This window comes from Rhincodon typus, chromosome 17 (assembly GCF_021869965.1).
Source record: "Rhincodon typus isolate 14 chromosome 17, sRhiTyp1.1, whole genome shotgun sequence".
Lineage (NCBI taxonomy): Eukaryota > Metazoa > Chordata > Chondrichthyes > Orectolobiformes > Rhincodontidae > Rhincodon > Rhincodon typus.
Genome location: NC_063348.1, coordinates 10179721 through 10201638, shown reverse-complemented (window position 1 = coordinate 10201638; position 21918 = coordinate 10179721). Strand labels below are relative to the sequence as shown.

At 41.0% G+C, this 21918-nt stretch overlaps 1 protein-coding gene across 2 annotated transcripts in view; it reads right to left on the bottom strand.

Moving 5' to 3' along the window:
• Positions 1-21918, bottom strand: part of LOC109935005 (activating molecule in BECN1-regulated autophagy protein 1-like) — a 337851-nt gene that overhangs the window by 24453 nt on the left and 291480 nt on the right. For both annotated transcript variants that reach the window (XM_048607170.1, XM_048607171.1), the window contains one exon: positions 5340-5522. In XM_048607170.1, coding sequence (XP_048463127.1) covers positions 5340-5522 — 183 coding nt within the window. The remainder of the gene's footprint in view (positions 1-5339; positions 5523-21918) is intronic.

The following is a 21918-nucleotide window of genomic DNA, read 5'->3' as shown; positions in this document are numbered from 1 at the left end:
CTTGGGGCCTGGGATGGGAGTGAGGGGGGAGGTGTAGCACTTCCTGCGGTTGCAGGGAAAAGTGCCGGGTGAGGTGGGGCTGGAGGGGAGTGTGGAGCGGACAAGGGAGTCACGGAGAGAGTGGTCCCTCAGGAAAGCAGATAAGGGTGGGGAGGGAAAAATGTCTTTTGGTGGTGGGGTCGGATTGCAGATGGTGGAAGTGTCGGAGGATGATGTGTTGGATCCGGAGGTTGGTGGGGTGGTACGTGAGGACGAGGGGGATTCTGTTTTGGTTGTTATTGCTGGGGCGGGGTGTGAGGGATGAGTTGCGGGAAATGTGGGAGACACAGTCAAGGGCATTCTCGACCACTGAAGGGGGGAAGGTGCGGTCCTTGAAAAACGAGGACATCTGAGATGTACGGGAGTGGAATGCCTCATCCTGGGAGCGGATGCGGCGGAGGCGAAGGAATTGCGAATAGGGGATGGCATTTTTGCAGGAAGGTGGGTGGGAGGAGGTGTATTCTAGGTAGCTGTGGGAGTCGGTGGGCTTGAAATGGATATCGGTTTCTAAGTGGTTGCCGGAGATGGAGACAGAGAGGTCCAGGAAGGAGAGAGAAGTATTAGAGATGGTCCAGGTGAACTTAAGGTTGGGGTGGAAGGTGTTGGTGAAGTGGATGAACTGTTCGAGCTCCTCGTGGGAGCACGAGGCGGCGCCGATACAGTCATCAATGTAATGGAGGAAGAGGTGGGGTTTAGGGCCCAGGGGTTTAGGAAGAGGGATTGTTCCATGTAACCTACAAAGAAGCAGGCATAGCTTGGGCCCATGCAGGTACCCATGGCCACCCCCTTTGTCTGTAGGAAGTGGGAGGAATTGAAAGAGAAGTTGTTGAGGGCGAGGACGAGTTCGGCTAAGCGGATGAGGGTGTCAGTGGAGGAGGACTGGTCGGGCCTGCGGAACAGGAAGAAGCAGAGGGCCTTTAGGCCATCTGTATGGGGAATGCAGGTGTATAGGGACTGGACATCCATGGTAAAGATGAGGTGTTGGGGACCAGGGAATTGGAAGTTCTGGAGGAGGTGGAGGGCGTAGGTGGTGTCACGGACGTAGGTAGGGAGTTCCTGGACAAGGGGGAGAAAATGGAGTCCAGATAGGTGGACATAAGTTCGGTGGGGCAGGAGCAGGTGGAGACAATGCGTCGACCAGGGCAGTCAGGTTTGTGGATTTTGGGAAGGCGATAGAAGCGGGCAGTGCGAGGTTGGGGAACGATGAGGTTGGAGGCTGTGGGTGGGAGGTCACCTGAATGATGAGGTTGTGGATGGTTTGGGAGATGATGGTTTGGTGGTCGGGGGTGGGGTCATGATCAAGGGGGCGGTAGGAGGAGGTGTCCGAGAGTTGGCGCCTGGCCTCGGCGATGTAGAGGTCAGTGCGCCATACTACAACTGCGCCTCCCCTTGTCCGCGGGTTTTATGGTGAGGTTGGGATTGGAGCAGAGGGAGCGGATGGCTGCACGTTCTCCGGGGGAGAGGCTGGAGTGAGTGAGAGGGGTGGAGAGGTTGAGGCGATTGATGTCATGACGGCAGTTGGAGGTGAAGAGGTCGAGGGAGGGTAGGAGGCTTTGGGGTGTGTCCAGGAGGAGGGGGTGTGTTGGAGGCGGGAGAAGGGGTCAGTAGAGGGAGGGTTAGGCTCACGGTTGAAGAAGTAAGCACGGAGGCGGAGGAAAAACTGCTCTATGTCCAAACGTGGCCGGTATTCGTTGATGTGTGGGTGGAGGGGTACAAAGGTGAGCCCTCTACTGAGGACTGACCGTTCGTCCTCAGTAAGGGGGAGGTCTGGGGGGATGGTGAAAACTCGACAGGGCTGGGTGCTCCAGCTGAGAACCAGTTTTGGTGCACAAATTTTGATTAAAAAGCTTAGCATTAGGTTAGCTGTGTGAACTCTGCTTCCCTATCCCAACTTCACCAATTCTGAGAAATAGCTATAGTACAGTTTCTACCTGGTGATTTGAAACTATTTTAACATTTTAATGTGCTCATTGAGTTTTTTAGGTTTTGGAGACAATAATGAAACACAGAGAGGAAAAGTCATACGTTTTCTGACTATTGAAAAGATGTCGTTGCAACACATCTAGCCTTCTATATTACTGCGGAGCAAACAGGAATTGACTGTTGACAAATTGAGATGTGGGCTCAGAGCAAACTAATAAAGCATGGAAAATAGGGCTAGAACCAATAACATTAAGCAGAACTGAGGCAAATAGCATAAAAATGACAGAAAATTGTCACATTTGCTGGAAGAGAAGTGGGAGAACTACATGTATTGTATATTAAATTTTAAAACTTTATTAAAAAAATAAATTGCAGCTGTCCAAGGGCCAAAAGACAGACATTGAAGGAAATCAAACTGATGTGTGTGATGCTTTACAACTCGCATGAAAATACTCACGAAGGTTTTTACAACCTTTATATAAATTGGGTTAATAACTCATGCTGTTTTGTGCAGCAGCTGTGCAAAATGATTAAGCGTGGTTATAATCTCATAAAAAGGACAAAAGAGTTACATGTGAATCATCCAAATATATTTATATAACTATTCCCTTCACAGCTCTGTTTATACAATGCAATTGTGCTTCTAATGCTCGTTTCAACTATCCAATTACAGACAGGGAAAACAAAAATAAAATGCATTTGTTACAAAGGAAAAATCAGAGGGGACAACATCATCAGTATTTAGATAACCTTTGAGTGTCAGCTCAAGAGTGACTTAAGTACAGGCCTAGCAACAGATTGTTTGGCCACTCAGTTGAGCTTAGTACATTCCTTGAAAATGACAAGGAGGGAAAAAAAAAACACATGGGCCAGTCTTTTTACAGCGGGCAATGAAAATTGGCAAACATGATCTCAAACATATTAAACTGGCCTGAAACAAACATAGACAATGCTGAAGCAGCTCAGCAGGTCTGACAGCCGCTTTGGAGAGAATTAATATTTCGAGTCCGATATGACATTTTTACGGAACTGAATTGACCCTATCTTTACCATGCTGTTGACAAACCCAGCGGACTTGGAGACTGCCAAGTTTGCATGTTTTACAAAGCTGCTTGCTGGTTAGTGTTTTTTTTTGTTTAATGTGTCTACTCTTGAGAGATTATCTTTTAGATTGTCTGGAAGTCAAATTTTTAAAAAATGTTCTCCAGCCATTGAAAAACCTTTTTGGCATGAATGGAGCCTAGAAGATGAAGACTAAAGGTAAATAAAAGTTCTTTATAAAATACTTCCAGAGTTAGAAAAAAAGGGGTTGAGAACTCTGATTTCATCTGGAATTCTGCCACTTGCGTTCTCTGTATCATTCATCTGTGTTCTTGTCAACCTTCACTGGCTTTGGATCCCTCAGTATGCTGATAATAAAATGATCATCCTGGTTTACAAATCATCCCATGTTCACTCTATAATCTCCTCTAGGCTAACGTCTGCTTCTACCTTGTTACAGATACTGTTTAGGTATCTTGCTACGAAGGGAAAGCTACACAAAGTCAAACCTATTCTTTTAAGGGCAAAAATTGTTATTGCCAATAAATTCACCATAAGATTAATTAGAAGATAATTGCTCTTAGAAACATTCTGATTAACAGGCTTGGCGAGTTTCTCTAAACATGAGAGAAACAAAGATTTTTCCTTTTCTCTTTCTTGTCAGATGTGAAGATTTGTTATTAGGACTTGAGGATTCACCTCAAAACCTGATGCAAAAGACATGTTTGGTTGGATAAGGGGGTTTATTTTACTAACAGGCTAATATTAAATTAATTAAGCTATCCATGACAAGAGAATAGCTTTACTACTGACTAATGATCTACGATTTGAAAAACACAAGTAACTGGTATGCCCGTGGAAACGAGGATATACTGGAGCTGCTGACTGCAGTAACCAAAATAGTCTTCTCAAATTGTCACACACATTGTTGCTCTTTTTGCTTGAATTCACTTCGTTTTTCCAACTGTCTTTTCCTTAAGCCACTGACCAAAGTTAGGGTGCCACCGACGGTTTACCTGATATTGGGGAGGCACTACACTGATGCAGTTGTGTCCTCCTCCAACATCCATTTATATAGAGTTTTCATCAGGAGTTACAGTGTACTGATCTAGTACACAAACCTTGGTTGACTTTACTACACGACAGATCTGGGCCTTTACTGCTATGCTGTTTGGTATGGATACAGGGTATTTGTAAAGTCCTTGTGCAATTTGAAACTTTAATAACTTTGAGATGTAATTCCAACTGAAGTAAACTATGAACAGCATACAGAGGAATAATTCATTAAGTTTAAAAATTCAAATTTCTACTGCCAACTTTTGTGTTGTCTCAGTAAACTGAATTTTCTGACAGTTTATCTTCTCTTCAGTCACCATTTTCAATCAGCTTCTGCATTAACGAAAACATTTAAAAACTTTATGAACTATGCTTTCATATGTTATTCACACTTTGCTTCTACTTGGCATACGTTCAGAGTTATTATGAAAAGCCTGTACTGGCAGAATATATTCACACTAAAGGAACAGCGATGTCTCTCAGGATTTGGTCTACTTTAGTCTGTAATTACCTAGGATAACACTTCTAGCAATCAAATAATTGACAAGTAAAGCTGAAGAAAGATTGAGCAAAAATCAAGTTGAACTCATTGACTAGAAACATGCACAGTAATGTATCTGTGCTGACAGTAATTTGCCTCACATAGCAAAGTTTCTGGCATATATCACCCTCTGTGCATACATTAACATTTTTAGTACACCTTCAATATTTTAGAAATATTGTGGATAGTTTTCCAATCTAATTTCTATTATCTATTATTCCATTAGAAATTTCTGTAAATATAATTGGATCGTTACGTATTGGAATATAAAGAAATACAGCAGCAATTTTCTCCCTTATCAGAAAATAAAAGTTTTCAAAATAATAGGAATTAGGCCATTCTTTACTAAAGGATAAGTCCATTTGTTTATGTGACATGCAGCCTATTTGAGTTCAAACTTGGACTGAGTTTCAATCGTATACATAAATAAGCTAACTTAGAAAACAGGTTTTTGTGTCAGCCATACAGACAGCAATTACATCTTACAACATACTTGAGCTTCCTTTAAAGCTTTGTTTATGGCATCAGAACTTTTGATGATGCTTATAAACCGAATTCAAAATCCAAGTCTCGTTGACTCTGCCCTGCGAGAGTGCAACAAAATCTAATCACATGAGCTCCTCCTTGCTGCGTCAGCAGGTTGAGTCACACTACCTCCCCCCTGAGAGTTGAATGTCTGCATCCAGATGGCTGCCTGAATTCTATGCTGACAATGCTCAGGTACTGGCTTGTAACCTACCGGTAGTAGCAGTGCTGGCTCCTGATGCTGGAGGGCTCATATCCGTCTGTTGTGCGGAGGAGGAGGAGTTGCCACTTGCATTCTCCAAGGGCCAATCAGAACTTGTTCCTGCACTGGCCTCTGTCAGTTGATTAACTGTGGTCACTGGTGGTCGCTCTGCCTCATTCAGCGAAGACTGACTGGCTGTTGAAGGGAATACACAGCCATGGTAAGATGCATCAAATTAGAAAATATCACGATAGCTGTGGGGAAAAGATCACACTCTTGCTGTTTAAATACAAGTCAAATAACTTGAATTTCAAGATTAGGTTTTTTTTTGTTTTTTCTCCACAAATGAAGAGGACAACAGTGATATAAAAATGGTATGAAAGCACTGCAGTCCCTCTTAGCAAAAGCTCAAATACATAAAGCAAATGGGCAAGCTGGCAGTGTGGCTTTAGGTTTCCAGTCAGGAAAAACGTGCTTTTTTTTGGTTTGGGGGGCAATAACTAAATCTAGATATGTCTAGTCAGAAAAATGTCTTCTAAATCATGTTGGAGTATAACTGATGTCTGTCAATGAGAACAAAAGCTGAATTTGATGGTCATATTCACTAACACTTCCATGGCTAGTAGTATTACAAATTGGTTTTGAGTAGAGGTGACAGTTCATGACAGTTAAGGTTAGAGTTAAAAGCTGAGGTACCAGGACAGACCCAAAAGGCCTATTTATGTATACATTCAGTTCTGTGCCAGCCAGACCTTTTCTTGCTAATGTTATCTGCTACATTGTTAGCTCTTACTTTGAGTAATAACCTTTCATGTGGTACCATGTCAAATCCCCTCTGAAAATCAAAGGACAATACATCTACAGGCTTCCCTTTATCCACAGCACATATTACTCCTTTAAATACCTCCAATATATTGAGTTGAACATAATTTCCATTTCACAGAACCATGTTGACTCTTCCTGATTACCTTGGGTTTTTCTAAGTGCCCAGCTGTAATCTCCTTAATGATCAATTCTAATAGTTCCACCATGACACAAGTCAAGCTATCTGGCCTTTAAGTGTCCAGCCACCTCCCTCCATGAATTAAAGAATTAAACTAATCTACCACCTCATTAACCACCTCTTTTAAGACTCCAGGATGAAATCCTTCAGGAATTAGGGACTTGACATCCCACAGCTTCGTTAGTTTGCTCAGTGTCGCTTTCCCAGTGATTATAATGTCACTAGGTGCATCTCTCCTTTCAGTTTCCTACAGTTATTGTTGAAATGCTTTGGTATTCTCTATAGTGAAACCAGAAGCAAAATATTTGTTCATTTCATTAGCCATTTTCATATTACCTACTGTTCCTTTCCCATTCTCACTCTCTCTCTTCTGAGGACCAGCACTCACCTTACTTTTTGCCTTTCTAAACAGCTATAGAAACTCTCCCTATTTACATTTTTTACATTTCTTGCAGCTTCCTCTTGTGCACTAATTTCTTTCACATTAACATTTTCTGCCATTTTACATATGCCATTAACTGACTTGCCCCTCATCTTTGTGCAACTATATGCTTCTTCCTCAAGTTTGATGTTTTCCATAATTTCTTTAGTTAGCCACAGATTTTGGACCTTCCCTCAGGATTTTTCTTCATAGTAGGAATATTCTTATTCTGAATAATTCCCTTAAATGTTTGTCATTGCTTCTCCATTTATCTATTCCCAGCCTAGTTTTCCAGTTGCAAGGGAAGGCAATAGCCTAGTGGTATTATCTCTGGAATGTTAATCCAGAGACCCCCAGATAACATTCTGGGGACCCTAGTTCAAATCCCACGACGGCAGATGGTGAAATTTGAAATTCAATAAAAAAAAATCTGGAATTAACAATCTAATGATGACCATGAATCCACTGTTGATTGTCGGAAAAACCCATCTGGTTCACTAATGTCCTTTAGGGAAGGAAACTGCCGTCCTTACCTGGTCTGGCCTACATGTGACTCTAGACTCACAGCAATGTGGTTGACTCTAAACTGCCCTCTGGGCAATCAGGGATGGGCAATGAAAGCTGCCTGGTCAGCGATGCTCCCATCCAATGAATAAAGAAAAAAAAAGTTCACTTCAGCTAGCTCAGCCATCATGCCCACAAAGTTGTTCTTATATATCTTTAAAAGAGTTGGACCCACTCATCTCCTTGTCAAACTGAAAACTTGACCTAGGGGTATCCTTACTCTGAGATTGTTAATTCATCTTGTCTGGTTGAATTCTGGTTGGTTCCAGAATGTGTTACTGTAAGAAACCCTCTGAAAAACATGAACTCCTTATCCAGGCCACAATGCCAATCTGATTTTTCCAGTTATATGAAGATTAAAATCACCCATGATTATTACAAATCCTTTATCACAAGCACCCAATATTTTCTTCTGTATACTTCATCCTATAAGGGAGGGCTGTAGACCATTAAAACCCTACTAGTGGCTTCTTTCTCCTACAAACCAATTCTAAATCCCAATCTCCTGAACCAAGGTCCTCTTTACCACTGCACCAATGCCATCCTTGATTAACAGAGCTACTCCTCCACCTTTATTGACCTTCCTATTCTTCTTGAATGTCACGTACCCCTCAATATTCAGGACACAATCCTGGTCACCATGCAGCCACTCTTCCATAATAGCTACTAAATCATATTTGTTAACTTCAATGTATGCTACCATTTCATTGACTTTGATATGAATGATAGGCACATGCAGATACAGAGCATGTCATTTTTTGTCTTTTTGTTAACTTTGTAGATGTAGTCTTGACTGTTGATACATTCTTACACCTACTTCCTCTGTCACTTTCTGTCATTTGTTGACCTTCCTTTTCCATATTATTATTTTGCTTTTGTGTTTTGACTTTACCTTTTGATTTGCTACATATATCCAAGCTTGATTCCTCACCCTCACTGTTTAATTTGTAGCCCACTCTACCTGCCTAGTTATACAGTTTGCTAGAACACTGATCCCAGTGCAAGTTCAGGTGCAGACTGCCCCAAAGTTACAGCCCCCACTTTCTCTGGTACTGATACCAGAGCCCCACAAACCTGAACTAATTTCTCCCACACCAGTCTTTCAATCATGTCTTCTTTTCACTAATCTTATGTATCCTTTGCCAAGTCACACGTGACTTAGGTAATAATCCAGCTCCTTGATCCTGGTCCATCATTCAATTAGATCATGCCTGATGCATGCTCTAATCTACTTACCTATCTTGTTATAGCTCCTAATACACTTACGCAGCAAAAAAAAAATTTTATCAACACCTTCTTGGGTAAGTGGGTTCCAGATTCCCAATGCAAATTTTGACTTCAAGAGGCAGAGATTTTATTTGTGTTAAAGGTCTGAAAATTAGCAAGTATATTGCAAGGAACATTCAACTCAATGTGCTTCTGATACACTGGGCACGCAAATGTAATGTTGGCTGCCGATTACTATGATACCTACCTGTAGCCAGCTCTGCCTAGGGGCTGGAAGCTTCAAGTTAGTGATTGTCAGCACAACTTACGGGTAGCCTGCACTACAAGATATCAATACACCAGAGATTTTCCCTCTACTATATACAATTTAATCCAATGACTGGGTGATAATGCCAAATGGAAAAGTAAGCTGCGAGGGGAACATAAACAGGCTGCAAAAAGGCTGGGGATGCAATGGCCTAGTGGTATTATCGCTGGACTGTAAATCCAGAGACCCCCAGATTACGTTCTGGGGACCTGGGTGCAAATCCCGCCATGGCAGATGGTAGAATTTGAATTCAATAAAAATATCTGGAATTAAGAATCTAAAGATGACCGTAAATCCATTGTCGATTGTTGGAAAAACCCATCTGGTTCACTAATGTCCTTTAAGGGAAGGAAACTGCCATCCTTACCTGGTCTGGCCTACATGTGACTCTAGACTCACAGCAACGTGGTTGACTCTAAACTGCCCTCTGGGCAATCAGGGATGGGCAATGAAAGCTGCCTGGTCAGCGATGCCCTCATCCCGTGAATGAATTAAAAAAAATATAGATTTTGATGGTCGTAGATGGAGTACAATGTAGGCAGTTATGAAATTATTTCTTGAAAAGGTAAGAAACTATAAATGTTGGTATACAGAGAGCTGGGGTGCTTGAACACAAAACAAGAAAATTAATATGCAGTCATAGCAAGCAATTATGAAGGCAAATTGTAGGTCAACCTTTACTACAAAAGGTTTGGAGTACAAGTGGGTGTCTTGCTGTGATTATGTAGGGGCAATGTGAGATCTCATCTGTACAGTTTGGTCCCCTTTTGTAGTGAAGGATATCCTTGCTTTAAAACAACATACATTGCAAATTTAAGAAATTGATTGCTGGGAAGAGGGGGATATCCAATGAGGAAACATGGCAGTCTAGTACTAGGGGCCATATTCTTAGAATAAGTGGGTTGGCATTTTAGTACTGAGATGAGGCTGAGGATCTCTGCACGTCTCTTATCATATAAAGTTGTTGATACTCCACATTAAGAATGAAATAAATAAATTTTCGGGCATAATGTGAATCAAGGGATATTGGAATAGGACAGGAAAGTGGCATTAATGCATATGTTCAGCCAATGTTTTACTGAATGGAGGAAAACTTTCAAGGGGCCATTTGGCCTACTCTTACTTATCGTTCTGAGATGACCCTCGAGGAAAAGACTTGCATCCATACATGGTGTCCCAAAGTACTTTACAGCCAATAACACACTTCAAAATAATATTATTGCAATGAAGGAAACAACAGTAGCCAATTTGTGCAAAGTTCCTCAAACAACAGTGAGATAATGATTAATCACTTTTGAGTTTTCTTAAGTGTGATTGGTTGGGCAAGGCTCTCTCAGGAAGAACTCTCAAGCCCTACTTCAAAATAGTGTCAAGGAATCTTCTAAAGGCAATTTAACTTGTTATAATTGAATCAATACACATTTAATCAAATATTTTAATATTTGTTTAAAAACCTGTTGATTATAGGCAAAGCAGAAACAGTACCGAGAGTTTGAAGAGGAAACCCAAGAGGAAGCTGTCAGGCAACGGTGAGAGGATTAACGAGTAAATCAGAGAAGAAACAGTGGGACAACACAAGCATTTAAAGAACACAGGCAGACTTTAGGTCTTAAAAGAAGTAGCTGCAGAGATTGGAGATGCATTTATTGCAATCTATCAAAATTCTCTGGAATCTGGAAAGTTCACTTGGATTGGAAATGTGCAAATGTGACACAGCTATTCAAAAAATGAGGAACACAGAAATCAGGAAACAATAGGCCAGTTAGCCTAATGCCTGTCTAAGGGAAAATACTTGAATCCATTACTAAGATGGTAATAGCAGGGCATTTAGAAAATAATTATATAAACAGGCAGTATTAGCATAGCTTTGTGAAAGGGAAATTGTGTTTGCTTAAATTATTAGATTTCTTTGAGAATGCAACAAGCAACTTGGATGATGGGGACCATGTAATGGGGTCTGTTTGTATTTCCAAAAGGTACTTGATAAGGTGCCACAATCTATATAAATGACTTGGATAAAGTGACTAAGGATATGGTAGCTAAATTAGCTGATGACTCAAAGACAGTTAGGAAAATGAGTGGAGAAAGGGTCTCAAAGATCAAGAACTTCTGAAATGGTGGTGGGGATCCAGAATTTGAAAGTGCTCCCCCCTTTTACAGCAGATTCCATTTTGGTCAGTACAGGAAAGGAGATAAGGCATCACTTACCCTTGACTCACCTGATCTTGAAGCTGAACTCGCGTGGCTATTTGACCTCAATATTCTAGATCACGTTGTAGATGTGCTCACCGAGCCAGTGGGTTTGGTTGCAGATGTTTCGTCACCCTGCTAGGTAACATTGTCACTGAGCCTCCAGTGAAGCGTTGGTGTTCTGTCCTGCTTGGTATTTATATGCCTCAGTTTGCTGGAGTGGCTGGTATCACTTGCTGTTCTGTTTTTCAGTGGTTTGTATATCGTGTTCAATGTGTTTGTTGATGGAGTTCTGGTTGGAATGCCAGGCCTCTAGGAATTCCCTGGCATGTCTCAGTTTGGCTCGTGCTATTATGGAGGTGTTGTCCCAGCTGAATTTGTGTCCTTTTTTGTCCGTGTGTATTGAGACTAGTGAGAATTGGTGGCTAGTTGGTGTTCATATATCCTTATTGTCGGTTTTCTTCCAGTTTGGCCTATGTAATGTTTCTCACAGTACTTGCATGTTATTTTGTATATTACGTTAGCTTTATTGGTTAGGATATGGGATCCTTTACACTTGTCAGTAGCTGTTGCAGGGTGGTTGTTGGTGTGTGGGCTACCCGGATACCAAGGGGTCTGAACAGTCTTGTGGTCATCTCTGATATGTCTCTGATGTACGGTAGGGTGATTAGTGAATCTGCCCGTGTTGTGTCTTCTTGTTGTGGTCTGTCGTGGAGGTAATGATGGATTGTGCTTTTTGGGTATCCATTCCTTTTAAAAACTCCATATAAGTGCTCCTGTTCTGCTTTGCACAATTCTGGGTTGCTGCAGTATGTTGTGGTTCATTTGAATAATGTCCTGATGCAGCTCTGTTTATGAGTGTTGGGGTGGTTGCTGGAGTAATTAAGTATCTGGTCCGTATGGGTGGTTTTTCTGTATACACTAGTCTGGAGTTCCCTGTTGCTCTTAAGTTCTACCATTATGTCTAGGAAGGGTAGTCAGTTATTCTCTTCTTTTGTGAATTTTATTCTGGCGAGGATGTTGTTTATGTGTCAGTGGGTTTCTTCTAGTCTTGTGCGTTTGATAATCACAAAGGTGTCATCTACATAGCAGACCCAGAGTTTGGGTTGTATGGTGGGGAGTGCTGTTCACTCTAACCTTTGCATTGCTGCTTTTGCAATCAGTCCTGATATTGGGGATCCCACTGGTGTTCCGTTGATTTGCTTGAAGATACGGTTGTTGAAGGTGAAGTGGGTTGTGAGGCGCAGATCGAGCAGTTTCAGGGTGCTGTCTTTGTTGTTGCTGTTGGTGTTGTGGGGTGCCTGCCTTCTTGGTTTGTCCAGCAGTGTGGCAATTGTCTCTTTAGCTAGGTCGATGTTTATGGATGTAAACAGTGCTGTAAACCAACAGCCACCCTGCAGAGCTACTGACGAACGTAAAGGGCCCCATACCCACAACCAATAAAACTAATGTTATATACAAAATACTTTGAAAGGACTGTGAGAAAAATTACATAGGCCAAACTGGAAGAAAACTGACATTGAGATACACGAACCCCAACTAAACACCAAGAGACACGACCAATTCTCACTGGTCTCAATACACATGGACAAAGAAGGATATAAATTCGACTGGGACAACACTTCCATAACAGCACGAGCCAAACAGAGAATTCCTGGAGGCCTGGCATTCCAACCGGAACTCCATCAACAAACACACTGAACTGGACCCGATATGCAAACCACTGAAAAACAGAACCAGAAGTAAGTCCAACCACCCCAGCAAACCGAGGCATATAAATAACGAGTGGGACAGAACACCGACGCTTCACCAGAGGTGCACTGACAATGTTACCTAGCAGGGTGATGAAACATCTACAATCAAACCCACCGGCTCAGCAAGAAAGTCTACAACCTCCTCCACAACCCGAGCTATAAATCTTCTCAAAAACCTATTACTCTACATCATCAGTAATGGAAAACGTCATTGATAGCGCTATCAAGTAGCAGAAGCTCAGTAATAACCTGCTCCCTGGTACTCGATTTGGGTTCTGCTAGGGCTACTCAGCCTTACTTCAAACGGTGATAAAGGAGTTGAGTTCCAAAGACAAGGTGAGGATGATTCCCTTTGATACCAAGATAGTTTTTGACTCAGCAAAATAGGAGTTAATGGCAATCAAGGGAAAACATTAGTTGGGGCCTTGCTATCATGTAGGAAGCTGATTTTACCTGTTGGAGGTTAATCATTTTAACTATAGGACATTACTGTTGGAGTTCTTCAAGGTAGTGTCCTAAATCCAACCTCATTCAGCTACTTCGTCAACAACTACTTCTGCATCATAAGGTTAGAGAGTCATAGAGATGTACGGTATCTTTGCCCTCTCACCTCAAACCAATGTCCTCCAGTTTTGGACTCTATTACCTTGGGGAAAAGACTTTGGCTATTCACCCTATCCATGCCCCTCACGATTTTATAAACTTCTGTAAGATCACCCCTAAGCCTCATTCGCTCCAGGGAAAATAGCCCCAGCCTATTCAGTCTCTCCCTGTACCTCAAACACTCCAACACTGGCAACATCATTGTAAATCTTTTCTGAACCCTTTCAAGTTTCACAACATCTTTTCTGTAGTGGGGAGACCAGAATTGAATGCAGTATTCCAAATGTGGCCTAACCAATGTCCTGTACAGCTGCGATGTGACATCCTAACTCCTATGCACTGACCAATAAAGGCAAGCATACCAAACATCATCTTCACTATCCTGTCTACCTGCAACTCCGCTTTCAATGAATTATGAACCTGCACTCCAAGATCTCTTTGTTCGGCAAAGCTCCCCAGGATCTTACCATTAAGTGTATAAGTCCTGCCCTGATTTGCCCTACCAAAATGCAGGGCCTCACATTTATCTAAATCAAACTTCATCTGCCACTCCTTGGCCTATCGGCCCATCTGATCAAGGTCCCATTGTGCTATGAGATAACCTTCTTCAGTGTCCACTACAACACCAATTTTGGTATCAACTGCAAACTTACTAATGATACCTTCTATATTTGTATCCAAATCATTGATATAAATGACAAAAAGCAGTGGACCCAGCACTGGTCCTTGCAGCACACCGCTGGTCACAGGCCTATGATCTGAAAAGCAACCCTCCACCACCTTCTGTCTCCTACCTTCGAACCAATTTTGTATCCAAATGGCTCATTCTCCCTGTATTCCATCTGATCTAACCTTGCTAATGAGTCGATCATGTGAAACCTTGTTGAATGCTTGACTGAAGCCTATATAGATAATGTCCACCACTTTGATTTTGTCAATCCTCTTCATCACTTCTTCAAAAAACTCAAGTCAAGTTAGTGAGACACGTTTTCCCATGCACGAAGCCATGTTGACAATCTCTAACCAGACCTTGCCTTTCCAAATGCATGCAAATCCTCTTCCTCAGACAACAACTTCCTCAACAACTTACCCACCAGTCTATAGTTCCCTGGCTTTTCCTTACTACCTTTCTTAAATAACAGTATCATGTTAGCGAACCTCCAGTCTTCCAGCACGTCACATGTGGCTATCGATGATACAAATATCTCAGCCAGGTGCCCATCAATTTCTTCTCTAACTTCAGGTTATACCTGTTCACGTCCCTGGGATTTATCCACCTTTATGCATTTTCAGATATCCAGCACCTCCTCTTCTATAATTTGGACATTTTTCAAGCTACCACTATTTGTTTCCCTAAGTTTTATAGCTTCAATATCTTTCTCCGTAGTAAACACTGATTCAAAATACTTGTTTAGTATCTCCCCCATCCACTGTGGTTCCACACATAGGTGGCCTTTAAGGGGCCCTATTCTCTCCCTAGTTACCCTTTTGTCCTTAAGGTAGTTGTGTAGAATCCCTGTGGATTTTCCTTAACCCTATCTGCCAAAGCTATCTCATGTCCCCTTATGGCCCTCCTGATTTCCGTCTTGAATATATTCTTTCTGCCCCTACACTTTTCTAGGGATTCACTTGATCCCTGTTGTCTATACCTGACATATGCTTCCTTCTTTTGTGATGTTGTTTGCCAAGACTGCACAATATTCAGCACCATTCGTGACTCCTTCGTACCGAAGAGTCTGTGTCCATATGTGTAAGACATGGACAACACCTAGGCATGAGTTGACACGTAGCAAGTAACATTCATGCCAACAAGAAAATATCTAAATGTCACCCCTGAAATTCATTGGCCTTATCATTTCTGAATCCATGACTACCAACATTTTGGGGTCATCACGGAATAGAAATTGAATTGGACCAGTCATATAAACACTGTGGGTTCTTAAGTAGCTCAGAGCCTCCAAACTCTGCAAAGAATAACTCACCTTCTGAATCCTCAAGCCTCTCCACCATCTACTGGGTGCAAGTGAGAAGTGTGATAGAATACTCTCCACTTGCCTAGATGGGTGCAGATCCAACAGAACTCAAGAAGCCCAACATCATCCAAGACAAAGCAGCCTGCTTCATTAGCGCCATTAGTAACACCTTCAACATTCTCTCCCTTCCATCAGCCACATTCAGTGGCAGCATCGACAAGATGCACTGCAATAATTAGGGGCAACTTAGACAGCATCTTCCAAATCTGCTACCTCTACCAACTAGAAGGACAAGAGCAATACTTGCAAAAACACACACCATCCTGAGCCTGGAACTATATCTCGATTCCTTCACTGTCGCGGGGACAGAATGTTGGAATTCCCTCACCAACAGCACAGTGTCTACACCACATGGACTGCAACAGTTCAAGCCTGCAGCTCACTACAATCTTCTGAAGGGAAGATAAGGATGTGCAATAAATGCTGGCCTTTCTGCTGACTCTAACCTAATGTGATTGAATAAAATGAAGTCAGTCTAGGATTATGATAGACAGGCAAGAAAGTGGAGTTAAGACAGATCTGTCACACTGAATGGCAGAGCGTGATGGAGAGGTCAAATTTCCTACTACAACTTCAGTTTCTTATGACCTCGAAGCTGAGGGAGATGAGCTTCATGGTTTTGATATCTGATAAATAACGAATAAGTAGAAAATACAGTTTGTAGTTTTTGACTTAAAGAATAAGATGCAAAAAGGCAGAAATCTGCATATATCTATGGTGTGTTTGATGGCCATGAAGAGTCATGACCATTAATATTTCTATCGAGAATACTGGTGCCAGATGCCAGCTTGTATAATACCCCAGCATGACAAATTTCCTCAATTATAAGCAAGCTGTTAGAGAAAGGGAGAAAAACAGTGGCGTATGTCTAATTAGATGTATATCTAATTAGATTGGTCATGCATACTGCTTAGCAAACGATGTTAGGGTGGCATTGGCAGGAAGAAGGGGACAGATTACCCGCCCAGTTATAAGGTGCTGACAGATCTATTTAGGGAAGCAAAGGTAAAGAGATCACAAGATTTAGTTTGAGGATGTGATGGATTGATAGTTAGAAGGCTAGATAACAATTTTTTTTCAATACAAGAACAGGGTGTGTAGTATGAACTTGATAGGGCCATTATTTTTAAGTCATGTTTTCTAAATTGGATTAAGACAGATTGGTCTCATTTCAGAATGCACCCAAAAAACTGAATATCCGATTTTATTAATCTGATAATATTGAGGCTGCCCTCCACAGACTTCTAAAAAACTGTTGGACACACGCTCTGCAGTTCTACCATTAAATGCCTCTATTCAGTCTTCTTGAAGTTAGTCAAGTTCGATGCTTATCCCTATCAAGGATAAATTAGAATGGAGAAGTAGAACTGAACCAGTCATCTGCAAAATAACTGATCTTTCACTTGGAGTGTACAGAAAATTTAGTACTGAGCTACATAGTTTTGGCAACACTACTGTGCACTTGATAACGAGCGAAGACGAACTAGGCCAAATTTTAATGAGACTAAAAGCAGACTGCAACATCTTGCACACGTACATTCACAGTTAAACAGAGATCAGGAAATTACCATCCAAATTGCCTAGCTACTTAAGGTCTTGTTACACTGTCATCTTGCTCAGAGATTCAACTTTTAAATACACATAATGAGAATTTTTGAATTTACATCATTCACACTTAATTCACCAGCAAATGTTCGGGCTTGTGAACTGCAATGCAAGGACATTTTAACACCAGAGGTTTTAATTGCTGCCAAACAATTTCCCTATGACTAAAAATGAACTCTGACCAACGATGTTTGGGTGGCATTCGCATATCCAATTCTTTCAGCAATTACTGCTTGTTTGAGAATTTTCAAAAATCCTTTTTTGTCATGCAATTTATTTCTCCAACATGTTTATCAGAAACGGGGATAGCCACTTGTCCCTTTGAGCCTGCTCCATCATTCAATGTAATTGCGACTTAGAGTCAAAGAGCTGTACAGCACGGAAACAGACCCTTCAGTCCAACTCGTCCATGCTGACCAGATATCCGAAATTAATCTACTCCCATTTGCCAGCATTTGGCCCATATCCCTCTCAACCGTTCCTATTCAAAGACGTATGGATGGGTATATGAAATGTTGCCATTCTACCAGCTTCCGCAACTTCCTCATTCTATACATGCACCACCCTCTGTGAGAAAAAGTTGCCCCTCAGGTCCCTTTTGCATCTTTCCCCTCTCACTTTAAACCTATGCCCTCTAGTTTTGGACTCCCTACTTTGGGGAAAAGATGTTGGCTGTTCATCTTACCCATGCCCCTCATGATTTTATAAACTTCTCTAAGGTCACCCCTCAGCCTCTGACACTCCAGGGAAAATAGCCCCAGCCTATTCAGTTTCTCCCTATAGCTCAAACCCTTCAACCCAGGCAAAATCTTTGTAAATCTTTTCTAAACCCTTTCAAGTATTTCACCTTCTTTCCTACAGCTGGGAGACCAGAATTGAATGCAGTATTCCAAAAGTGGCCTAACCAATGTCCTGTACAGCCGCAACACGACCTCCTAACTCATATACTCAATGCACAGACCAATAAAGGCAAGCACACCAAATGCCTTCTTCACTATGCTGCCTACCTGTAACTCTGCTTTCACCTGATTACATCACATTTCTGCTGACCCAACAACCTTCCATACACTTGCTTATCGTGAATTTATATACCTTTGCCTTAAAAATAGTCAAACATCTGCTTCCACTGCCTTTTTACGAGAAAAAAAATTTTCATTTTTGTCTTAAATAGCCAATCTCTTATTTTCAAACAGTGACCCCTAGTTCTAGATTCTCATTCAAGAGGAAAATTCCTTCCCATGTATTTCAATCAAATTACCTCTTACTCTACTGAAATACAAGCCAAGACTGTCCAACCGTTCCTGAAAAGACGACGTCATTCAGTTTGCTAAACCTTCTTTGAATGTACTCTGAATGTGGTCTCACAAATGTCTTGTATAACTGAAGCATTACCTCATTACTTTTATAATTAAGTCCCTTGGCAATAAACAATAACATTCTATTATCTTTTCTAACTACTTGCTGCACCTGCACATTAAACTTTAGCGATTCCTGTACTAGGACACCCAGAATCCTCTGCGTCTCATAGATCAGCAATCTCTCACCATTCAGATAATATGCCTTTTAACTCTACCAGCCAAATACATAGTTTCACTTTTCCCACATTCTACTCCGTTTGCTGGATCTTTGCCCTCTCAATTGACTTTTCTACATTCCTTGTAGGCTCCTTTTGTTCTCTTCAAAACTTACTTTCCCTTTCTTGGCATCATCAAAAAATTTAATAAAACTTTGGCACTTAAATCCAAGTCATTTATGTGAGTTTTAAAAAGTGCAGGCTTCACAACTCATCCCACTGGCACACCCTGTTACATCTTGTTAACCAGAAAATGATCCATTTATGCCTATTCTGTTTCCTGCCAGCTTGCCAATCTTCTGCACCATGAGCTTTTATTTTCTCCAATGAACTTGAACGTGATATCTTATCAAATGCCTTCTGGAAGTCCAATGTACAGTAAACCCACTGCTTCTCCTTCATCCATAGTACATGTCACTTCCTCAAAGAATGCCAATAAATTAGTTAAACATGATTTGTCCTTTATTAAACCGTACTGACTCTGCCTGATTACCTTGAACTTTTCTAAGTTCCCTGATGAAATGATAGCTTCTAAAATCTTCCCAATGACAGAAGTTAAGCTAATTGGTCTGTAGTTCCTTGCTTTCTGTCTCCTTTAGAAGTTACATTTGGTCTCACTTGATCCTATCTTTCTTCCCCTTTTTGATTTTAATTTCTGTTCCAGACTTGCAATCAATTAGATATTCTTAACTGACGCTTCCAGATTAATGTAGAGTTGTTCATTAACATTATTTCAATCTGACTGTTTAAGGTAACACATAGTTATATTTCCTGTTCACACATGTCCCAGTAAAGGATCAACGTACCATTTACATATTGTAATTTACACAGTTCTAGTGCAAAAGTCCAGAGGAACACTCTGGGCATATCTAAGTATATTGAGAGCAAGATGCAGCCCACTGTATTTCGGTAAGCATACCCTGTCACACAATTTGTATCATTTAAAGAAAGTGACAGAATGTGTGCAACAAATATCAACATTAAGAGTTTAATCTCAGTACCCTTTGAATGGGAAAATGGGTCTGTTTGCTAATTCAGCTTTACAGCTTTCAATTTTAGATTGGCATGAACAATACCAGTCTCAGTAAGTGATGTACTCTTATGAGGAGACGTGACTGAATACAATGCAAATAAAGTTATGGGTGGATAATAACCATCAGATGCAAACAAATCCATGTATTACTACATTACTGGATATAGTAATTGATTTTCATAATCTCAGTGGTCTTGAATAATTCACTTTAATAATGTTTTCTTGTGCTAGGATGGTCCATTTAAGCAGTCTAATTATACCTTAACATGACATGACCAAGCAGCAGTATTATAATGAAGTTCTTTATTCTGGATACCCAAATAGTTTGACTATCATTTGAACTTCCTTCCACTCAAATAGAGTGATGGGAATATGAATGTTCGCTTGCACTATTCAAAGGCAGCAGTGGATGCCTCAAAGCCTTAGAAATCATATGACTATACAGAATACATTGGTGAAGAACATAAACAATTAGGAAGCATTTAAACTCGGTGCAAAAATTAAACTGGTAGTATCAACAGTTCACCGGTCCATCAAGCCAGCCTGGATTGATACTATATTCTAAACACGCTATTGTTAGTGCCAAAATAAAGATTCTTGAATTTCAACAATTTCAGGTACATAATAGAACACAGTGCTAGAGAAATACTGCTTTCTCTCAAACAATATTTATAGGAGTGTCAGCCGCAGTTCAGATTGTAACACTCGTGTTTGAGTTAGAGAGACTGGAGCAAATAATCCAGATTGACATTCCAGGTACCTTTCACCATAGCTGCCGCTGTCCTTTGAATGGGACATTACACTGAGGCCCTCTCTAAACTCTCAGATGAATATAAAAGATTCCAAGGCACTATTCCGCAGAAGAACATGAGAGTTCTCCACAGTGTCCTAGTCGATATTTATTATTCAACCTGATACAACAAATTATTCCATCATTTATCACACTGCTGCTTGTGAGATTCTGCAGTTTGCAAACTGGTTAGAGTTTGCTAAACCAGCTAACTTGATGGAGTTTAGAAGCATGAAGTGGGGAGTCTGATTGAAACTTACAGAATACTGAGACAGCTGGATAGAGAAAATGATTCCACTTGTAGAAGGGGCTAGTACCCCAGGTCACAGCCTCAGAGTGAAGGGACAACCCTTTGGAATTGAGATGAGGTGGAATTTCTTTAGCCAGAGGGTGGTGAATCTGTGAAACTCAATGCCACACAAGGTTGTGGATACCAAGTGATTGAGTGTCTTTAAGACAGAGATAAATAGGTTCTTGATTAGTGAGGGGATCAAGGGTTATAGGGTGTAGGCAGGAGAATGGGGTTGAGAAACATGTCAGCCATGATCGAATGGTGGAGCAGACGTTATGGGCTGAAAAGCCTAATTCTGCCCCTATAGGTTATGCTCTTATGGCTGCCATGTATCTACATTACAATAGTGACTACATTTAAAAAGTACTTTACTGGGTATAAAGTGCTTTGAATGTCCTCAGGTTGTTAGAGGCATTCTATAAACTCGGGTCTTTACTTTCTTATGAAAGTAAACTGTGAAGTTTTAGATCTAGTAATATGTATTAGACATTCTGATGGCTCCTTCCTGGAAGTTTCTTTTAAATAGTAGAAAATGCAGTCATTCTATTGTTATAAATTGTTGATGGATATGCAGCCTTTGTTTTAGTTTAGATCAACACTTGTTCATGACCTCGGGATTAAAAATAAATCATGCCAAAGCTAACTGCTGTATTGAAGACCACGTGAAGCTTTGTTTTGGGTAGATTTATGAAATGAATCTTCGTACAAAAGCTCTGTGGAGCTGGTGCACAATGAATATAATCAAATGCTGACAGTTACAGACAAAGATCACTGTCTGAGTTCTCATATTGAACAATCCAATTGTCTGAATGTTTTTTTTCACTGCATTCTCTACATAAATTTTGATTGCAACTGAATTCTTTAGTTATCCAAGTTGAAGGACTCAACACATTAACGTTTGATCAAGTCACCAATTGCTTTTGCTTTGAGTTTGAATTCAGCTGTTCTTCAATATCAATACTACATGGATTTAATTATTATTTGTTCTCAGAGTGGTGGTTGAAAAGGGCAGGCAGCATAACTATTGCCAGCATTCTTTGCCCTTAGGACAGTGTATGTTAACTACATTATGAGGGATAGTGTTACATTCAGGTCAGAGTAGATGGCTGGCAATTTCCCTATCGGAAGGCTTTCAGTGAACTAACAATCTGTTTATTTTGCTGTAACCAGAGCTATGCAGGGTAATCGCCGGGAGT